The sequence below is a fragment of the Anser anser genome (genome assembly GCF_964211835.1).
Source record: "Anser anser genome assembly, chromosome: 2".
Lineage (NCBI taxonomy): Eukaryota > Metazoa > Chordata > Aves > Anseriformes > Anatidae > Anser > Anser anser.
In genome coordinates, this window is record NC_139721.1 from 66,011,925 (window position 1) to 66,029,311 (window position 17,387).

At 35.2% G+C, this 17,387-nt stretch overlaps 1 protein-coding gene across 7 annotated transcripts in view; it reads left to right on the plus strand.

Annotated features, from left to right (window-relative positions):
- LOC310894185 (uncharacterized protein) overlaps nucleotides 1-17,387 on the plus strand; it is a 228,742-nt gene that overhangs the window by 99,453 nt on the left and 111,902 nt on the right. For 4 of the 7 annotated variants that reach the window (XR_014579652.1, XR_014579653.1, XR_014579655.1 and 1 more), the window contains one exon: nucleotides 2,951-3,029. Coding sequence is in view for 2 of the 7 variants with exons in the window: in XM_083824034.1 (XP_083680160.1) it covers nucleotides 1,676-1,742; nucleotides 2,951-3,029; nucleotides 3,506-3,511 (152 nt within the window). In the remaining 5 variants the exon portion in view is untranslated. Of the gene's footprint in view, nucleotides 1-1,675; nucleotides 1,743-2,950; nucleotides 3,030-3,505; nucleotides 3,630-17,387 lie in introns of those variants that run through there. The other 3 variants (XR_014579654.1, XM_083824033.1, XM_083824034.1) reach the window with 2 other exon arrangements.

The following is a 17,387-nucleotide window of genomic DNA, read 5'->3' on the forward strand; positions in this document are numbered from 1 at the left end:
TGCTGAAGTGAATAAAGTGCCTACACCATGTTTTGGTGAAAAAAATGAGTTGAAATTATGGTCATATCCATTTTCCTGACCATTGTTCATAACGCTTGGTTGTTGTTTGTTTGTTTGTTTTGTTTTGATTTTGTAAAGCAGAATGTTTGCAAAGTAGTCTTTCAACTTCATAAAAAGGAAAAAAAAAAGACTTTTTAAAAATACCTTTCACATAAAAAAGGCAAGTTAAAAGGGAATAACTCAGGAATACAAAGAGCCAATTTCCATGAGAAAATGGCCTTATTCTAAAAGAAATTTTGCTCTGTATCTCCATTCAGAACTGTCAGATTTCATAAGCACTCGTAAGTTAGGGTTAACTGTGTTCTAAAAAGTCAAACAAATGTTTAAAACTGTTCAATTTGTATTGGTCATGCTTTTTCCTGCCAAGGTTTACATCTGCACAAAACAATATAAATGCTACTTACGTATTTGTAACTTTAAGACAGCAAAAATAATAGCATACTAAAATATTATGCTCTATGAACATAATGTGAGGAACTGAGAAAACATTTATAGAACATCTTCTAAAAATGCAGACCCTGGGGACTCGTTGTTTTGGATATATGTCGCTATTAGGAAAAAAAGTACCGAAAAGATGACTCATCACTAAAACACTTTGAAATGAAGTAACACCTTTCAGGAGTAGATTTTAGTTTGATGATTTAGATGCTTAGGTTTACTGTATATTGACCAGGGATGTTTTAATTGTCTTGGCTGAGCTTTCACAACAAGTGACTGAGCTGGATCAAAAAGTGGCTCAGCCTGAATGGGTTCAGGCTCACAGCTTTCATGTCCCATAGACGTGCAGCATAACCACCAAGTCTCTGTGAGGCTGTCCGGGAAGGACTGATTCTCCATTTTGTTGTTGAAGCTGGACCATAGAGTAGTCATGAATGCGAAATCCTTGGGTTTGGAGAAAGTGGAAACAAGAGGGTGTATGACTTCATATCAGGGGTCAGAGAGCTGTATTGGCAGAAGGGAATTGCTGGGATCCTTGCGTTGGGTACCCAGGACTCATCTGCCTTCTGCCCAGGACTGTGAATGTCCTGTTTCTCACCATTTCTTACTGGCTAGTTCAAGTTCTTCCTTGTTCAGTTTCTGGTATTTGTGAATTCCTTTCAAAGTATTTAATATTTTTCTATGTACACAGGATATAGGATATGTAAGTGAACCCTTTAATTTAGGGTGGTTCAATTTTGATTTACTTTGCTGTAGGTTTTTGCAAAAATACATTTAAAATTGCTGTGGAGCTCTGTTTCTCTCCCCATTGGAAAAAAAATTAAAAAGTAAATATGTACTGGAAACTTGGAAAGCCCTGATCTTTTTAAGAAAGAAACATAATTTCTTAGTTTATTCTAGATATAGCATGTGGAAACAAATCCAAGAAGGAGTATGAATAACTGAATTATCACCACATTTCTATATTGAGTGAAAAATCCAGAAATATCTTTCTAAAGTGCTTTCAAATATGTTAATGGCAATTTGTTATAGCTTTTTAGGGTCCTAATTAATTAGAGCTAGTTACAGAGCAATTATCATGTCTTCATGTCTGGAAATGACATCTGAAAGATAGATTTACAAATACATTACCACACACAGTTTTGTTCATCTATGTAAATGTTTTTATATCTTCCAGCAGTTACCCTACACTGGTTACTGTTTTGGAAATCAGCATGCGCCATTAGCATATTACAGAAGATAAGGTACTTCAGGCATTTCTAACAATAAGAAACACTATTTTATGGACTCAGTATATAACTGTGCAAAACCTGATAATTTGTTATTTAGTTTTGGAGATTCTGTTCTGAGTCAGGTTACTGAAAAACAAACTATTTTTTTTTAAATATAATTATTATTTTACTATTTAGTTATCCTGCCTCCTTTGTAAAAGCTGGTTCACTGCATGCTTTGTATTTATGTGTCTTTAGATTAGTGAAAGAATGATACTGGAGAGTCATTGTAAGAAGTGAACAGTTATTCAACACTTATTTAATGTTTTACTATCAGTTCTCTGAGCAATTTTGCTTTAAGGCAGAGAATGCAGTAATGAGATGTACTTGGAAAAGGTGATGGGGAAAAAGGTGATGGTCAGTGGAGCTGACCAGGGTCACAATCTAAATTCTCTCTACCAGAAGTGCAAATGCTATGGCCAAAGGGTCATTACACCTACAGAAATTCTGGCAAAAACTACGTTCACCTCTACAACACAGAAACATGTGGAGCTTGGAGGTCTTACAAATCATGTCCTTCTGTCTATATCTGAATGTGTGGCACTGTTTTTTTCTGGGCTGTCTCAGTGGCCGGTACTTCACTGAATCAATGCCTGTCCTCCTACACTGGGGCTAGTGCTATCTATGAAGGAACTGGTTTCATGTCCTGTAGGCAAAGCCTCCTGCAGAGAAGGAGATTGTATTGTGCCACATAGTGGTTTATTTCAGAACTAAGTAAGAATACCTTGTCTTCAAAACTAGCATAGCTGGTTTATTTTATTCTGAAGACTTACATCTTCAGGCACAGAGGCCTAGTAAAATGTGTTTGGTGATCTGTGCTATTATCATGCTTTCCTTAAGGGTTGTTTTGCTAGGAAGCATACACAAAGAAACCAATTTACAGCCTGTCAATATTGCCATATTTGTAAAGCATCCTGGAAGCCTGACTTGCTTTCTAGGCCTTAGCACATCAGCACCTTGCCTAAGGATCTGGCTCCTTAAAGATTATGGTGGTGACTACAGCTTTTAAGTAAATGATCTCACACTTACATTTCTGGATGCAAGCTCCAGTTTTGTGATAAATCAAAGCAGTTCATGCTCTGCTTCCTGGAGGTCACAGTAAAGCTAAAGTAGATTTGCTTCATTTATGGTTACTGAGATACATATTTTCTAAATCTCTGTATTTTCCTCTTTCCCCCCAGTGTACCAGCACAATCAGTGGGTGCATTACTCACAGACAGCACTTGCATGCAGGTATGCCAAGAGGGATCACAGCTTGCAGTAAGTCACATTTTTATAAATACTGTACTCTTTTAAGTTGCCTCTTTTTATATTTGAGAATATGAAATCAATACTTCTGTCATTTCCATGAACACATAGAGATTCTCTTGAGCTTTGGAAGGAAAACAGGAGAGAAAGGAAGTGCATGGCAGGAGTGGTATTTCATTCCCTGTTTTCCTTTCATGACTCCTCTGTCCTATCCATTGCCCAGAGAAAAGAAAGTCTAACCACATGCTTCAGAACAGAAAAACCCTGTTTGAGAGGGCAGGATTATGCCTCAGTTTGCATTTTAATTAGAACTGGGGCAAAAAGACTCAGACAGAAAAAAATCCAAGTCTTTCCTTTAATGGGGCAAGAATATGTTTCCTCAAAAGATACAGGCTATGTGTGAAGTGCATAAATACCTATTTCTTATTACCGAAGAATTTATACAAGGTACCTGAATGATTCTCTCTGAGGCATTTTTTTTCTTTCAGGGTTGAAATACTGTATGGCTTCTCTGAGGGAAAATTAATCTACAGTTTTCTATAGAGTACCATGGGATAAAGTAAACAGTGCTTTAATATCTCTTCTAAAGGACATACTATAAAAATAAAAGTGACACATTTTTTACTTGTTTTGAGTGCACAATTTTTCACACCACAAGTAACTATGTAATTTATTGGAAATTACACATTTACTTTATTCATTAGTACTTGTAAAAAATAATTGAATTACTTCTAGCCTATTCTAGTTTTATGGAAAATGAAGAATGACTTGATTCAAACATTATTAACTAAATTAAATAATTCTTTATGAGGCATTTACTTCTAGACTGCCAGGACTTTCAGCTGCAAATAAGCCCCTTAGACCAGGGTAGAGATTAGTTCAGTGAAAGCACACAGCTTCCCATTCTCACTTTATAACATTCATCTCATTAGATCATGCAAGATCTGTAACTCCCAGTAACAGAAATCAAGAAGTAAAGGAAGAACACAGACTTATGGGAAGAGATAGAGGAGAGAGCTTTCCTTTATCTGTAAGACATATTTCAGGCAAAAGATAGGAAACAGTAATGTAAAAGAACACGCTTGTCAATTAAAGAGAAACATAGTCTACTAGTTTGGCAACAGTTCACTCTGCTGCTATTCTTTTACCTCTTCAATAATTATGGATGTGCTGTAACACAAAGGCTACTGGGAAGTACGGCAGCTTACCACCTTCAGTATAAGTAATGACTATGACCACACAGTTATCACAGTCAGGGTGCAAAAAAATCAGACAATAGTAGGGAAAGAGCAGGTGAGAGAGCAGTTCTGCAGGTACTGTAAATCCAGAGCCAGAGCCAGAGGAAAATCACCCCGTGACACTCTAGATCTGACTGAAGCAGTTGCAAGGCAGTAGCCATTTTCTCTGACACCTTTTGGAAGCTCCAGAAGAAGAGAAAATGGCAAAGCAGGTCTTTAAATGCAAACAAATAAAGGAGGAAGAAGTAGGAAATATATGCTGGTTACAGTAACTTAGTTCCTAGAAAAAAATATGCACCAAATAATCAAAGGATTGATAACAGAGAAGAACAAACACCCAACAGTAAATGGTGAGAAACAAATACCAAAACAAATACATGATAAGTGAAAAGACTTGTAGAAAGCAGAGAAGAAATTGACATTGTCCTTTGGTAAGATGCTCTGCACTATGGTATTACATGAAAGCTCGGCAAATATGGTTTAGATTAAAATAGTAGCACAAAAAAAAAAAAAAAAAAAGGGAAACCATGACCTGTTTCTAGATATTAGTGGTTGATTGTCAAAGTGGAAGACTACAGTGGATGAGACTTCATGGAGATGTGTCCTGGTTTGAGTTTGTCACTTGAGAATTGGGCCAAGGACTTGAGACGATGTTTAAGGAATTTGTATATGTGCTTAGGCTTGAAGTGTGTTTTTGGCATGATTAGAATTAATATATATATATATATATATTCTGACAAATTGAAAAGATAAAGATACTGAATCATAAGAACATTGTGCTTAGTTAAGAATAAACAGTTGCACAAAAACAAGCTGGCTAGTCAAGAGAAGTGTATGTAAGGAGGACCTCATCCTGAGTCAACAATGTCAATGGTGTTACAAAAAGACAGCTACCACTGTGGGCTGTCAAGAATATAGCCTGAAAGACCTGTGACCTAATGCTTCTACCCTTTTCAGTATTGGAATGGTCCCAGCTGGAATACCACATTCAGTTTGTTAACACTATGCTTTTAGGAAGAGGTAGATCAAATTAGTAGAGGAATGAGGAAGATCAGAAATACAGAAAATATGACCTATAAGTAAAGGTTGGTTGAAGCTGTGTTTAGCTTAGAGAAAGAGGGGCATGATAGCTTTGGTTTTGTATATGATAGGAATAAACTTTTTTTCCTTTTCACCAAAAGACATATACTTTATGCTTTAAAACAAACAAATAAATGCTTCTCTTAAAGTAACAAGTGTACTGTTCTTCCATGGAGGTTATGGGATCTTCATCATGTGAGTTTTCAAATGACTTGTAACAAGTGTCTGTCATGAATGATGAAAACAGAGGTGGCCCTGGGCAGGTTGAAGGATAAGATGACCATGTAAATGACCTCCTTTCCTGTTTCCTATTACTTTTTGGAACAGATGGCCAAGTAAATCTGTGGCTAACAAATCAGCAGATTTTCCTTTATTATGAAAATAAATCATGGCTACTGAAATTAGAATACTAGTCATAGACAGAGAAGTAAAAAAACCCTTGCAGACTAATTATATTGTGTGTGTGTGTTTGGGGGGGATGTTTATACCACACCAGTGCAAAGAAACTAAATAATCACTCTGAATCCCACCCTTACTGTCGTATGCCAATACTGCACTGTGATGTTTGTCTAATATATTAATACGTTATCCATTTTTTATTACCAGTTTTCATCTCTTTGCTGTTTCAAAATAAGAGCTGCTTTTCAAAGTGAGCCACAATGTACTGAAAAAAAATAAAAAAAAGAGAAAGAAAGAGAAAAATAGAGATGACTGTTACTGGTAGTCAAGCCTGATATACAGCAGTCTGAAAAACACAAAAGCAGGAATGTTCCAGTGTTCCTCCCTGCATAGCGTCAATTGTTACAGTAACATTCACAATTCTAAGGTGTGATGGGTTGACCCCAGAATCTTCAAACATTTGGGATTCAACATTTCCACAGCAAGATGTATTTTCGTGGGCTGACACAAAGCTTGTATTTTTGTAACTGGAGGTATCTCGTGGTCCAGACCAAGGCCAGATATTATGTGTAATAGGAAAACCTAGCATGGTGATGATTATTATTATTATTTTTGTCTAGATGCAACAAATGCCATCCACAGTAAATGGACATACTCATGTTGTGGCCAGGCATGCAAGTAAGCAAATCAATCAGCTCGCACATGCCCTTTCTTATAGGTTTTCCGAGGGCATTACATAATGATTGTGTCGGTAACATTTTAATGACATCATAAAATTTCTTGTTCAGCACAAAGAAACACTTTAGGATGGGCTCATCAAATGAAGTGTAATTTTAAGTAAAAATAATTAGGCTTGCTGTTCGGTATAAATATTGCTTTGACAGTATTATACATATTTTGGTTGGCAAATTTTTTATTAAATGATAACTATAATAGAATTTCCAGATATCATCAAGCTTTCGTCTTTGTTAATATTGTGGTAATCCAAAAAGATTTTGTCCCAGTGTTACGAGTTTGTGTTAATGCTGTAAGTTTTTATAAATTAGAACTTATAGTTACCCTAAGCCCCCACAATTTCTTGTCTCAGGCATTAACATTTCACTGATAATACTTGTTTCATAAATCTTGGCATTGGTGTTAAATTATTCATATGGTGTTATATGAAAACACATGACAATTTTTTTTTTTTAAATGTATTCGTCAAGCATCTTGCAATCAGCTAAGATGCCACTCTGCTGGTTATTTTTCTCAATCTTGCCATCTGAATACTCTGAATAAATTTTATTTTATTCAATAAGTTTCCCTCTTGTTTCCAGGCATTTCTTTTATGATTTCTACAGCTTCACTTATATTGTATTACCTTTCTATTTTATTTTATTTTTTTTCTTGTTTTGATTTCCCTTTCTATCTGCCATGTGCTCTATTTTACTATTCTTGCAATCTATCATTTTAGCTTTGAAAAACATATTCCCTATTATCTGATCTTCCCTGGATGTACTTAACTTTGTGACATTCTTCTTCTCTGAGTGACCTTTGTAATATAAACTTTCATTGCTGCCTCCTGAAAGTGTATTCTGACAGTAAGGGCAGGCACACCTTTAATTCTTAAATACAGAAACTGCACTTTTTGACGTTCCCATATCCCTCTTCAATGCTTACATTTCAGCAATATGTCAATTACATAGTGTTACTAAGTTACATTATATATTTTTGTTTTCCTTTTTTTTCTTTTTTTTTTTCTTTTGAATTGTCATACATTATTCCTTTGCTGTTTATCCAGAATGTGATGAAATATACAGTGGGTATTCTTCTGGGAAAATAATTCAAGGCGAATGAAGCAAACAAAAATCAAATTCAATAGTAACAGGAATCATTGTTATTATGTGTTTAAATGGCAAATATCTTTTGGTTGCTTCCAGCACAGATCTCTTCAGAGTGTATTCTCAGAATTATTCTGAAAAATCAGAAATCATAAAAATGACATGGTTTAGTTTCATTTTGTAAAACAGTGCAATATGGAGAGGAATAACTAAGAGAACCCAAACAATATTAACTCTTTCCTCACCACTATTTCAGAATAGTAGTGAAACTTCAGAGAACTTGACCAGAATGCTAGGAGTGATCACAAGATCACCCAGTAGTGATCACAAGCCAATGTTACCCCTTATCCTAATAAACCTCTCTAAGACTGCATAAAGTAGGAGCTTGTTTTATTTTCTGCTTACACTTGTGAGTAATGCTTTCTGGATGATCTTAACTCTGATTTCTACTCCTGAATGTGCTTAGTTTATTTTTATTTTTTTTGAAGATGGAATCCAATTTTGGAATTTATATTCTTTCAGAATGTTTGCAATTGTAAAACACAACCTTTTTATTTTAGAAAATATTTGTTTGGAGGACATTCTTTCAACTTTTTTTTTTTAGATTTTTTTTTTTATTTTACATTGGAATGTCATTAAAAGTGAATACTTAGTAATTTAGGCCTGGGAGTCTTCAATAACCCTTGAAATTAAGAGGGATCTCTTTATTGAATTCACTGGCGTTTGAATTAGGGCATATGTTGGTTAAAAAATAAATAAATCAAGATAGTCTAAAGATATTTCTAAGTAAATTTTACTTTATGATTTATTTATTTATTTATTTATTTATTTATTTATTTCCTGAAAGAACAGAAACTTCAGGCTTGATTTCCAGACTATTATATGGGTGTGATGAATTGGTCTGAAAATCACCAGTGACTACCCTTGCTTCAGAGTTTGTTGTGTGTCTGTTAAGTATGAAGTTAACATAAATGAGGCATAGGTTTATCTATTTTATTAAACACGATGAGTGGGGAAACAAATGAAAAATGTAAACAGAAATAACTGAAGTAAATTTGTTATCCTGAGCTGAGCCTTGTGTGAAAATCCTAATGAACATTTCAGTAGTTTGCCTTAAAAAGTAGTGAAAATTAAAAGAACATAAAACTAAATCTATTTAAAGGTTAGGTTTCAGGAACTGCTTTCAGTGTTCAACTTATCATGTGATCAAGGTCTTGGATGTTAAAAAGTACTCAGAATTGAGCCAATGAGCATTAAGCTTTCATTACTCTTACTCAGTAATACTGAGTATTACTCTAGATTGACATAAAAACTCCTAATATATTCAAAATACCAAGTCAGATTAGAAATAATGGCAATGCATATATGTATTTTTCCCCTGTCCTCATTTAATGGAGTTGCAGTTTCCTCATGGTCTTTAGCTGGCCCAAAGGTAATTTGTTATTCCTAGAAATTCTTCCAACAGATTCTAAATGAAGAGCTGAAGCTCTGTATAGATTTATTCTCTTTGTTTTAGTCATACTGTTATTTATTTGTGACATTATTATCAAGTTTAAATTTGTTGCACTTTTTTATTCAAATGTCATTCAATTCAACAGTACTATTTACCTCCAGTATCCACTGAATGTTGTAGAAAATGTTACCTTTTTCATAAAAGTGTGGTATTGATTATATAATGAATTTTAATAACCTAATCCCTGAGAAAACACTTTAAAAGTCTTTAGCAAGAAGATTGTGAAATTTTCACGAAATGCCATAAGCAAGTGAAAAGCCCATTTTAACTAAAATCAAAACAAAAAACAAAAAAAACCCAAAACATTCACTTCCATGAAAAGACTTTTTAGGGAATTTTTTTATTGGCGTTAAAAACTTCCAAAAATATATATTTTTTTGAGTCAAAAATATAATGCTGTTATATTGAAATGATATTAATTGAAATTGAAATGCATGCATTTTATTTTTCTTGACTACCCATCTTTGCAATCTAAATATTAAAAAGAAAGCAAAAAACTGATGAATAGGTGAAAAATGTCATGCCCCCTTACTGAAATTTATGCTTCCTTAAACTGGGGCTGGCAGGCTGGTTTACGAAAATGCAATATAGAAGAACTTTGAAAATCTCACCCTAAATTTTTCAGGTCAAACATTATGACTCACCTTTGTTTGTTAGAAATTTTTCTTAATAGCCTCTCAATGTGCCTGAGATAAATCAAAATGCAAAATCTCACACATAGCTTTTATAACTGAATTACCACTAAAAAAAGTTGCAAAAGTATGCCAAATTAAAAAACAAAAATAACAACAACAACAAAAATCTTATATCCCAAATTGTTTCTAGTTTCTGAATCTAAACAAATTCTTAATAGAAAAGAACAATTCCTTTGATTTCAGGAAACTTAGGAAAAATGTTATAACTGTATAGCAAAGGAAATTACTTTGGGTAAACATATTGGCTCTTTCTGGATTTAAAATTTACAAATGTATTAAAAAATGTCTTATAATCCATTTCATAACCTAACCATTTTGCATGTTTGTGGGAAAACATGACTTTACAGCTTCTCTAGAAGCTCACAGATCCTGTTCTTGGCATCCAAGGAAAGCAGGGAAAAGCAAGAATGAACACCATTACAGCAGAACTTTCATTTTATAACCTCAGATGATAAGAGCATAAAATTATTTTATTAGGTCAAGCTAAAAGACCATGTAACTCAGTACTGCATCTTCACCAATGGCTAGTACAGGGCATTTAAGTTCTCTTTTTAAACTTTGACCTTCTGTTTATAGATTACATATCAAGCTTCATGTTTGTTCTTGCTTTGAAAGAAAACAAAACATTTTCTTGTTTTGTTTTTGGTTATGCTCTTATTATTTTTATGCTTTTAGGAAGTTAGTCCTAAAATTCTTTTGATATGTCTAACTGTGATTTTAAACTTAATTTTTCACAATTTATTATTTTTAAAACTTCCTTAGTTGGATATAACTAAGGAGGATAATTTTTTTTCTTTTCTTTTTTTCTTTTTTTTTTCCAGATTTGCCATTGTCTCCTTTACCTTTTCTGCTTAACAATATGGTTTCCTCTGGAGCTATGAGAAACATTTTTTTTTGATGGCAGGGGTGATTCTTATTTGTCATGAAAGTCTAATACATTCTCCTTGAAAACTTTTTGTACTACTTGTAGCAATTTTATGCTTTTTGCTATTTCTTTTATTTTTATCTAGCTGCCTTGATTTTGGAAAGCTGAAATTTTAGTGCTGGTCTTAGCAGCAGCAAGACAGAAAGCCTGAGGTAAATGTGCCTCAGACACTGTGACATGCTGCTAAGTTAATATCACTTTTCAGAAAATATTTCTACAGAAATCCCCACTTTTAGCTATAACCAGAAAACTCGGAAACACTGTGGCTTGCAGGACACATCTATTCTTTTTGTGTGATACACTAATAAGAAGACAACCTCATTTCACATTAGTTTCAATTTGTTTGTTCTAAGAATAAGGTGTAAGCAGCCAGTAAAAATGTTCAAAAAATAGAATCTTTACTTATTTGCTGAAATCCTTTACTTTGAGATTATTTTACTTAGACCCCAAAATACTGACAAAAGAATTCTATCATGGACATTGATAACAGATTCCTTGGAATGGAAAGAAGTGTTCGAGTTCTGGCTCTTATCCTTTGCTCCAAAAGGTTCTCCATAAGCCATATAAAAAAGATTTGTGAGACTCATCCAGAATTCCCTGAAGAACTGTGCCCATCTCAGTTACAATGCAAGCTGAAAAACAGAGATTCCACTACAGTAAAAATTGCTTTAGGCAACCACATATTAATATGGGATATAACAAAATCTTGCAAGACGGACGAAGAAGTGTGAGGCCTTCCCTTCAGGCCCTCCAGGATACAGTAGACAGCATTTTCAGTTGAAGTCTTGAAATTGTCCTGCTTCTCTGTGCATCCCTTGAGAAAACCACAGTTTTGCGTCAAAATACAAGAGGCAACATGAATCTACCCAATTTTGACTTTGAGTTAAGAGTTCAGAGTTTCCATGAGTTCAACTTTCAGATTACTTTCTCTTGCTTGAAACATTAATGCAGAAAAAAAATAAATATCAAAACTAGCAAGTTAATGATGATCAACATAAAACATGACTGAGAACCCCTATTTATTGACAGCTTCATTTCAGAATGTTTAAAGGGAAACTGCGAGGCTGGAGCTGCTAGGGCTCCTGGTATATTCCGTTTCAACTTCTCAATCAGTACAATTTTGTTCTGCTTCACTGCATTGACGACTAGCTGTTGTGGAAAATTTAATAGCGATGTCTTATGCAAATAGTGTGCTCTACAAGTAAAACAAATAAAAACGAGGAAATGTACACATTGTACCTTTGAAAGGTTGCAAGCAGTGGCACAGAAGACTTGGGTTACAATAACAACTGAAATGAGCCTGGGAGTGGGAACGTAGCAAGGCTTGTTTCAACGGGGAGCCAGTTCACTAAACACTAGAGTGATTTAATGCACCATCAATTATTTCCTGCTTGTCACTTAAACAGGCTCCACATATGCATTGCAGGTCCATGAGGGCAAAGAGGAGGTAGAAAGCATGATTTATTGGCTGGGGCAAACACCTGCGAATTAAGCAGCTCAGAAATTAGCCACAAGTAGCATATTAGTGCAGCTAATCAGGCACGGTTGAGTATTTCAGTTTCTTGATTTGCCCATAAATAAGGCTGTATGTGACTGCCCTGGGGCGTTCTGGTGATTAACAACCCTGACCTACAGTAAAGAGTGCAATCTAAACAATTTAGTGGGGTCTGCAGGTGTACACTGTAGGCTTGTTGCTTATAGGTCTGGTACATCCAGTATGTAGAAAGCTCCTGGTATCTGGATGTCTTGTTCCTACATTTTATCACACCATTTAATGATCAATTTGCTTTTCATTCATTTACCAGAGCCTGGTAACATTAACGAGTTTTAAACTATGAGGCACTGATGCACAACTGTGAAACCCAGTTGTCGTCTTTGTCTTGCTTGGATGCCAGAAAAATGAGAACATCATTCTTTGCAGTGTACTTTCATATCTCACACCACACTTGTTGACTTTCATCACAGTGGAAATGACAAGTTGCTACTTGATCTGTGGTTGGCTAAGCCTACCTGCTTATAGCTAATGTAAAAAAGTTGTGCAGAGGAGCCTATACACAGCAAGCAGCAATCTGCTCTTCTGATTTTGCCAAACAGTGAAGCAAAGGCAGAAATTTTTGATCACTATGTTCTGACACCTTGAGCATGGTGTCAGAAGGGGAAGGTTTGAAGCTCTTTTGAAACACTGCATGTGAGCTCATGTAAACCTCAGTAGTAGTAGCCATATCGACTTTAATGCTGTTAGAAAAAAATGACACCTGTGGGAAAGAAAAGGAGGAAAGACATCCCCCAGATAAGCAAGATTCTGGGAAAAGCATACTGGTTACCCAGAGTACTCACTGTAGCCTTCTAATTCTTCAGCTCCAAAAGAACATATGAGGACATGGACAAGGATGAAAATGAATGACTGGTGGGAAAGATGTGAGGTAGCATTGCTTGTGAGGGGATGGCAGCCATGGCAGATCACCAGCTACAGCTTTTGCTTTCATGACCCTTGACAGATTTAGCATAGGCAGATGAGAGGTTGCTTCTGCTGTTTGGCTACCCCCATATGATTATGATTGCTTCAGAGTCATTCCATTTCCCTGGTACACTGAGTGAGGGTGGCTGGCACCCATACCACTCACGGCCAGCTCCTCCAACAGTAATCTGACTGATCTGCATTGGAACTTCAGGGGGATCTCTTGTGTGGTATCTGTTTCAAAGGCCTTTGCATCTATACCAATAGGACTCTCTAGTGTACCATTACTCATGGCACACTTGCTGCATGTGTCTGTTTTCTTTAATGAACTTACTAGCTCTAACCTGAATGGAAGCCATTTGGGGATATTTACCTTGGGGTTGCACTGTTTATAAACCTCAGTGTGAAACAACCTGATGAGAGCATGGAACACCCTTAAGAGAGCATGTCACCATCTTCTCATTATACCACCTGGGTATATCTAGAAGCACTAGCTTCTAGCCCCACATATGGGACAGCTAAAAGCACTTGTTGAGGCACTTTCTTCTTCTAGAGTGTTCTTCCTTGCTGGGATTAGGATACTAAGAAAATTTGTTTCAGGGTCTTTAAGAATGAGTATTTATTTATATTGGAACCAAGATGATCACAGGGATGGCTTTCATCACTCCATATTTCTGCTTTAATAGCACGATACTGAGGGCATTTACTATGTGTAGAGGGGGTTGTAAGAATATGGTTTTGGGTATAAGATTGGCAGACTGGTCTGTGCAAAGGAGCAAGCTGTCTAGCCCCTGTACCTGCCTACTTAAATTTTCCACCAGGCCTGGGTTCTGCCTAAAGACCTCTTTGTTCCATTCCAGGATATCTGGCAGGTCTGAAGTGTGGCATGTCAAAAAAAGGAAAAAAAAAAAAAACTCAAAATGAAACAATGTAATTAAACAAGCAGCATTTTTTTTCTTTTTTTCTTTTTTTTTTTTTTTTTCCCTTGCTTAGATGAAGCAGAAATAAAATGGGACAAAATGTTTTTGCTGGTTGACACGAAAGACTGCTTTTCTTGGAATAACTTTGAATATGTGCTTTTTCCTAGTACATTCTATTTAATGTTGTCATTGTCATACCGATATATTTTAAACTCCTCATGTATTTGAATAGAAGTAGAGAATTAAAAACATAAACGAAGATAGAAATAATATATGTTGTTGAGATGTTCACTATATTGCTATACACTACAATGAGATATGGAAAAGTTACAAGGTGTGTGTGATAGGAAACACTTGAGAGTGTTGGTAAGTATTGTAAACAGAATAAAAAATGATCAAAATATAATGCATAATTTAGAATAGAAAGGTTGCAGTGCAGGACACTATCAGATCTATAAAGATTGTTGCATTAAAGGATTTTAGACTATCTCTTTGGAAAAGTTAAAGTAACATTTGAAGTTGTACCTATGATTTTGAAAAGTGTATAGTATCATCAGATCACCAAAGTGCCAGAGCTCTTGTTATAAAGCAGCCTTTGTCTTTTGGTAAAGAGAATGTTAAATTTCAAGTACAGCAAACTCAAAAGAGCTACATAAAACCAAGCACAGTTTAAAAAAAGCAGATTTATTGTGAGAACTCTGAAATGATATCTAGATGATCCCCTGAGCAGCCCTTGAGATGTCAAAGATGATAATACAGTAACAACATTTGGGAAGTATTTCTGGTTTTACACTTAGCCTTTTGGCAGGAATTTATTAAGACAGAATAAGCCTGTGACTTTTCAATTCCAAGTACAATTTGTTTCTCTAATATATCTGCAGGAGTAATGTGTGATGGAATTTTTCCTTTGCTGGGCCCAGTAGTTGTGGGTGATGATGTGCTATAATAGGTTCTCACAGGCCATATCTCAACAAGATAAAACACAACACATGTACATCTGTGGCCCAGTGTCAATGCCTTAAACGTACATCAGAAATGCATTAAATCTTCTGATTGCTATTTTGTTTGTACAGCTTGTTGGTTCAGAGTTTCCTCTGTAATGTACCCTGCTGATTACCTTGAATTATTGGCATATCCTTGGTAGAACAAGCACACCTTGTTCAGAAACACAGCATTACAGATGTGGCTTGAATCTTTTCCTTTATTAGTAGAAAAAGAAAAAAAATATCTTAAAGTTATTTCCAATATGCTTCCTGAAAGCACATATCTCAGAATCAACTGTATCCATCAGTGCTTTTGATCAAAAGTAAAGGCACATGATATCTCATCAGAAATTTATCCGCACAGCTGTTTGTGTGTATCCATGCCTGTGCATATATATAATGACAGAACAGTGTAGAAAATAAAGTATTATGGACAGCTGTGGGAAATGGTGTATCAGAAGAGGCATTTTTAGTTTTGGATACTTTTTTTTTTGGGCCAGATTCTTATCTAGTTTAAAGCTGCACATCTCCTGTCACCTTCATTACTCATATGCATGATTTTTCAAAGAAAGTGAATTTTTTAGAAGTAAACAGAAGTTAAATATTAATGGAATTCATAGTGCTTGATTGATAAAAATGAAGTATATATATATGTTATATATACTATACTATACTATACTATTATTTGACACCAGCCACTTCCAGTCTCTAGTGTTTCTACATACTATATATGAGCTAAGATAGTCTGCTGAAAGTGTAGTAAGGCTACAGAGAAACATGAATACACCCGTAGGGTTTCAGTTTGTGTCTAACCATCTTGGAATGTGTACAGAGCAAAACAGTATCTACTTTTTCTTTCTTCCATTTGGTCATCAACATTAATTGAGAGCTGTGTCTATGTGCTCATGTGTACACTGTGGTGCTGATAACCATGCCATGTACTGCACACCTGTCTGTGGACCATCCAGACTGGACAGCTTAGTCAAGTGTCTCCTTTCTCATTCACATCCCTGGATTTCCTTTCAAAGGGGATCACAGGAGAGTTGCTCAGGGTACAGCAGAAGTGTCTGCCTGGGAACAGGGACTGCAGGATTAGTATGAGAGTCAGACCACTGAGCTACAGAGGACTTGATATAAAGATTTTTGGTAAATTCCATGTAGTCTATATGTAACAAATATGCAAATGTTGTTAAAGTAAATCTCAGATTAGGGGAATAGAAAGGGATACTCTTCCATTCTCTGCTCAAAACAATTTTTTATTAGTTTTGTAAATAGGTGTAAATCAATGTATACTTAACACACATGTGGCACTTCACTGGAGTTCACAGCTTCTCATAGGCAGATGAAAAAGTTGTAGTTCTCAGGCAAGTGGTGAGTAGTTGCTAGTCCACCACTCTCTTCCAGATGAACAGCTCTTCTTCACAAGACTGTGAAGTGGTCAGATCATGATGGCATTTCTGCAACACAGATTTTGTTCATATTGTTGCTTAGAGAATTACTGTTCTTTGGACAGATGCATGTATTATTGCTGATACTATATTAATCATCTGCCAATGAAACTTCAGTTACTCAGTTGGGAAGGTGAGGCATTATCACGCAAGATAAATGTTGTATAGACAAGTCAAAATGTGATCCTTAGTTACTCCCAATACAAATTAGACTGCATAAACTTTTCACTGCATACAGATGAGTAATCAAATTAATCCTAGAAATGAAAACATGCAATGAAAAATATGTTTGTTCTGTATTTTATTAGTTAATAATAAGACTGTTTTTATAGGCGAAGGTTACAGAAATGACATTTTTTGATCGTAATAAGTATCTATTAACTATAATTAGCAACAGTTCCTATTTCTGAAGGAATTTAAATATTTTATTGATCTACTATGTCCAGTGGTTGACAAAGATGATTTTCAAATTGATATCAGTAGAAGCAGGAGGCTATGGATATAGCTGAATAAAAGAATACTTATGTATTTTAATAGTAATAATACAAAATTAATTTATATATGCCCACTTGGACAAATACAGCTGATATGACTTAAAATGGAAATAGATGCTTATGTCTCTGTAGTAAATGGATTCTGAAATGAGTGAAAATGAAAAATGGCACCATACTGCAGATGCCTGGAGACAACTGTCTCTCAGCAAATGAAAAGGGGTTAGGGAAAAACATGTGTATGAGTCTCATGTTATGTCAGTGTGACTTTCCTTACAGGAATCCCTGCAAGCTCCACTTTGAATGTAAATCATGGTTCAATATATTGTAATTTTATATTAAGACTTGATATGAAACAATTTAAAGTGTTTTCCTTTTTTTTTTTTTAATTGAAGTATAA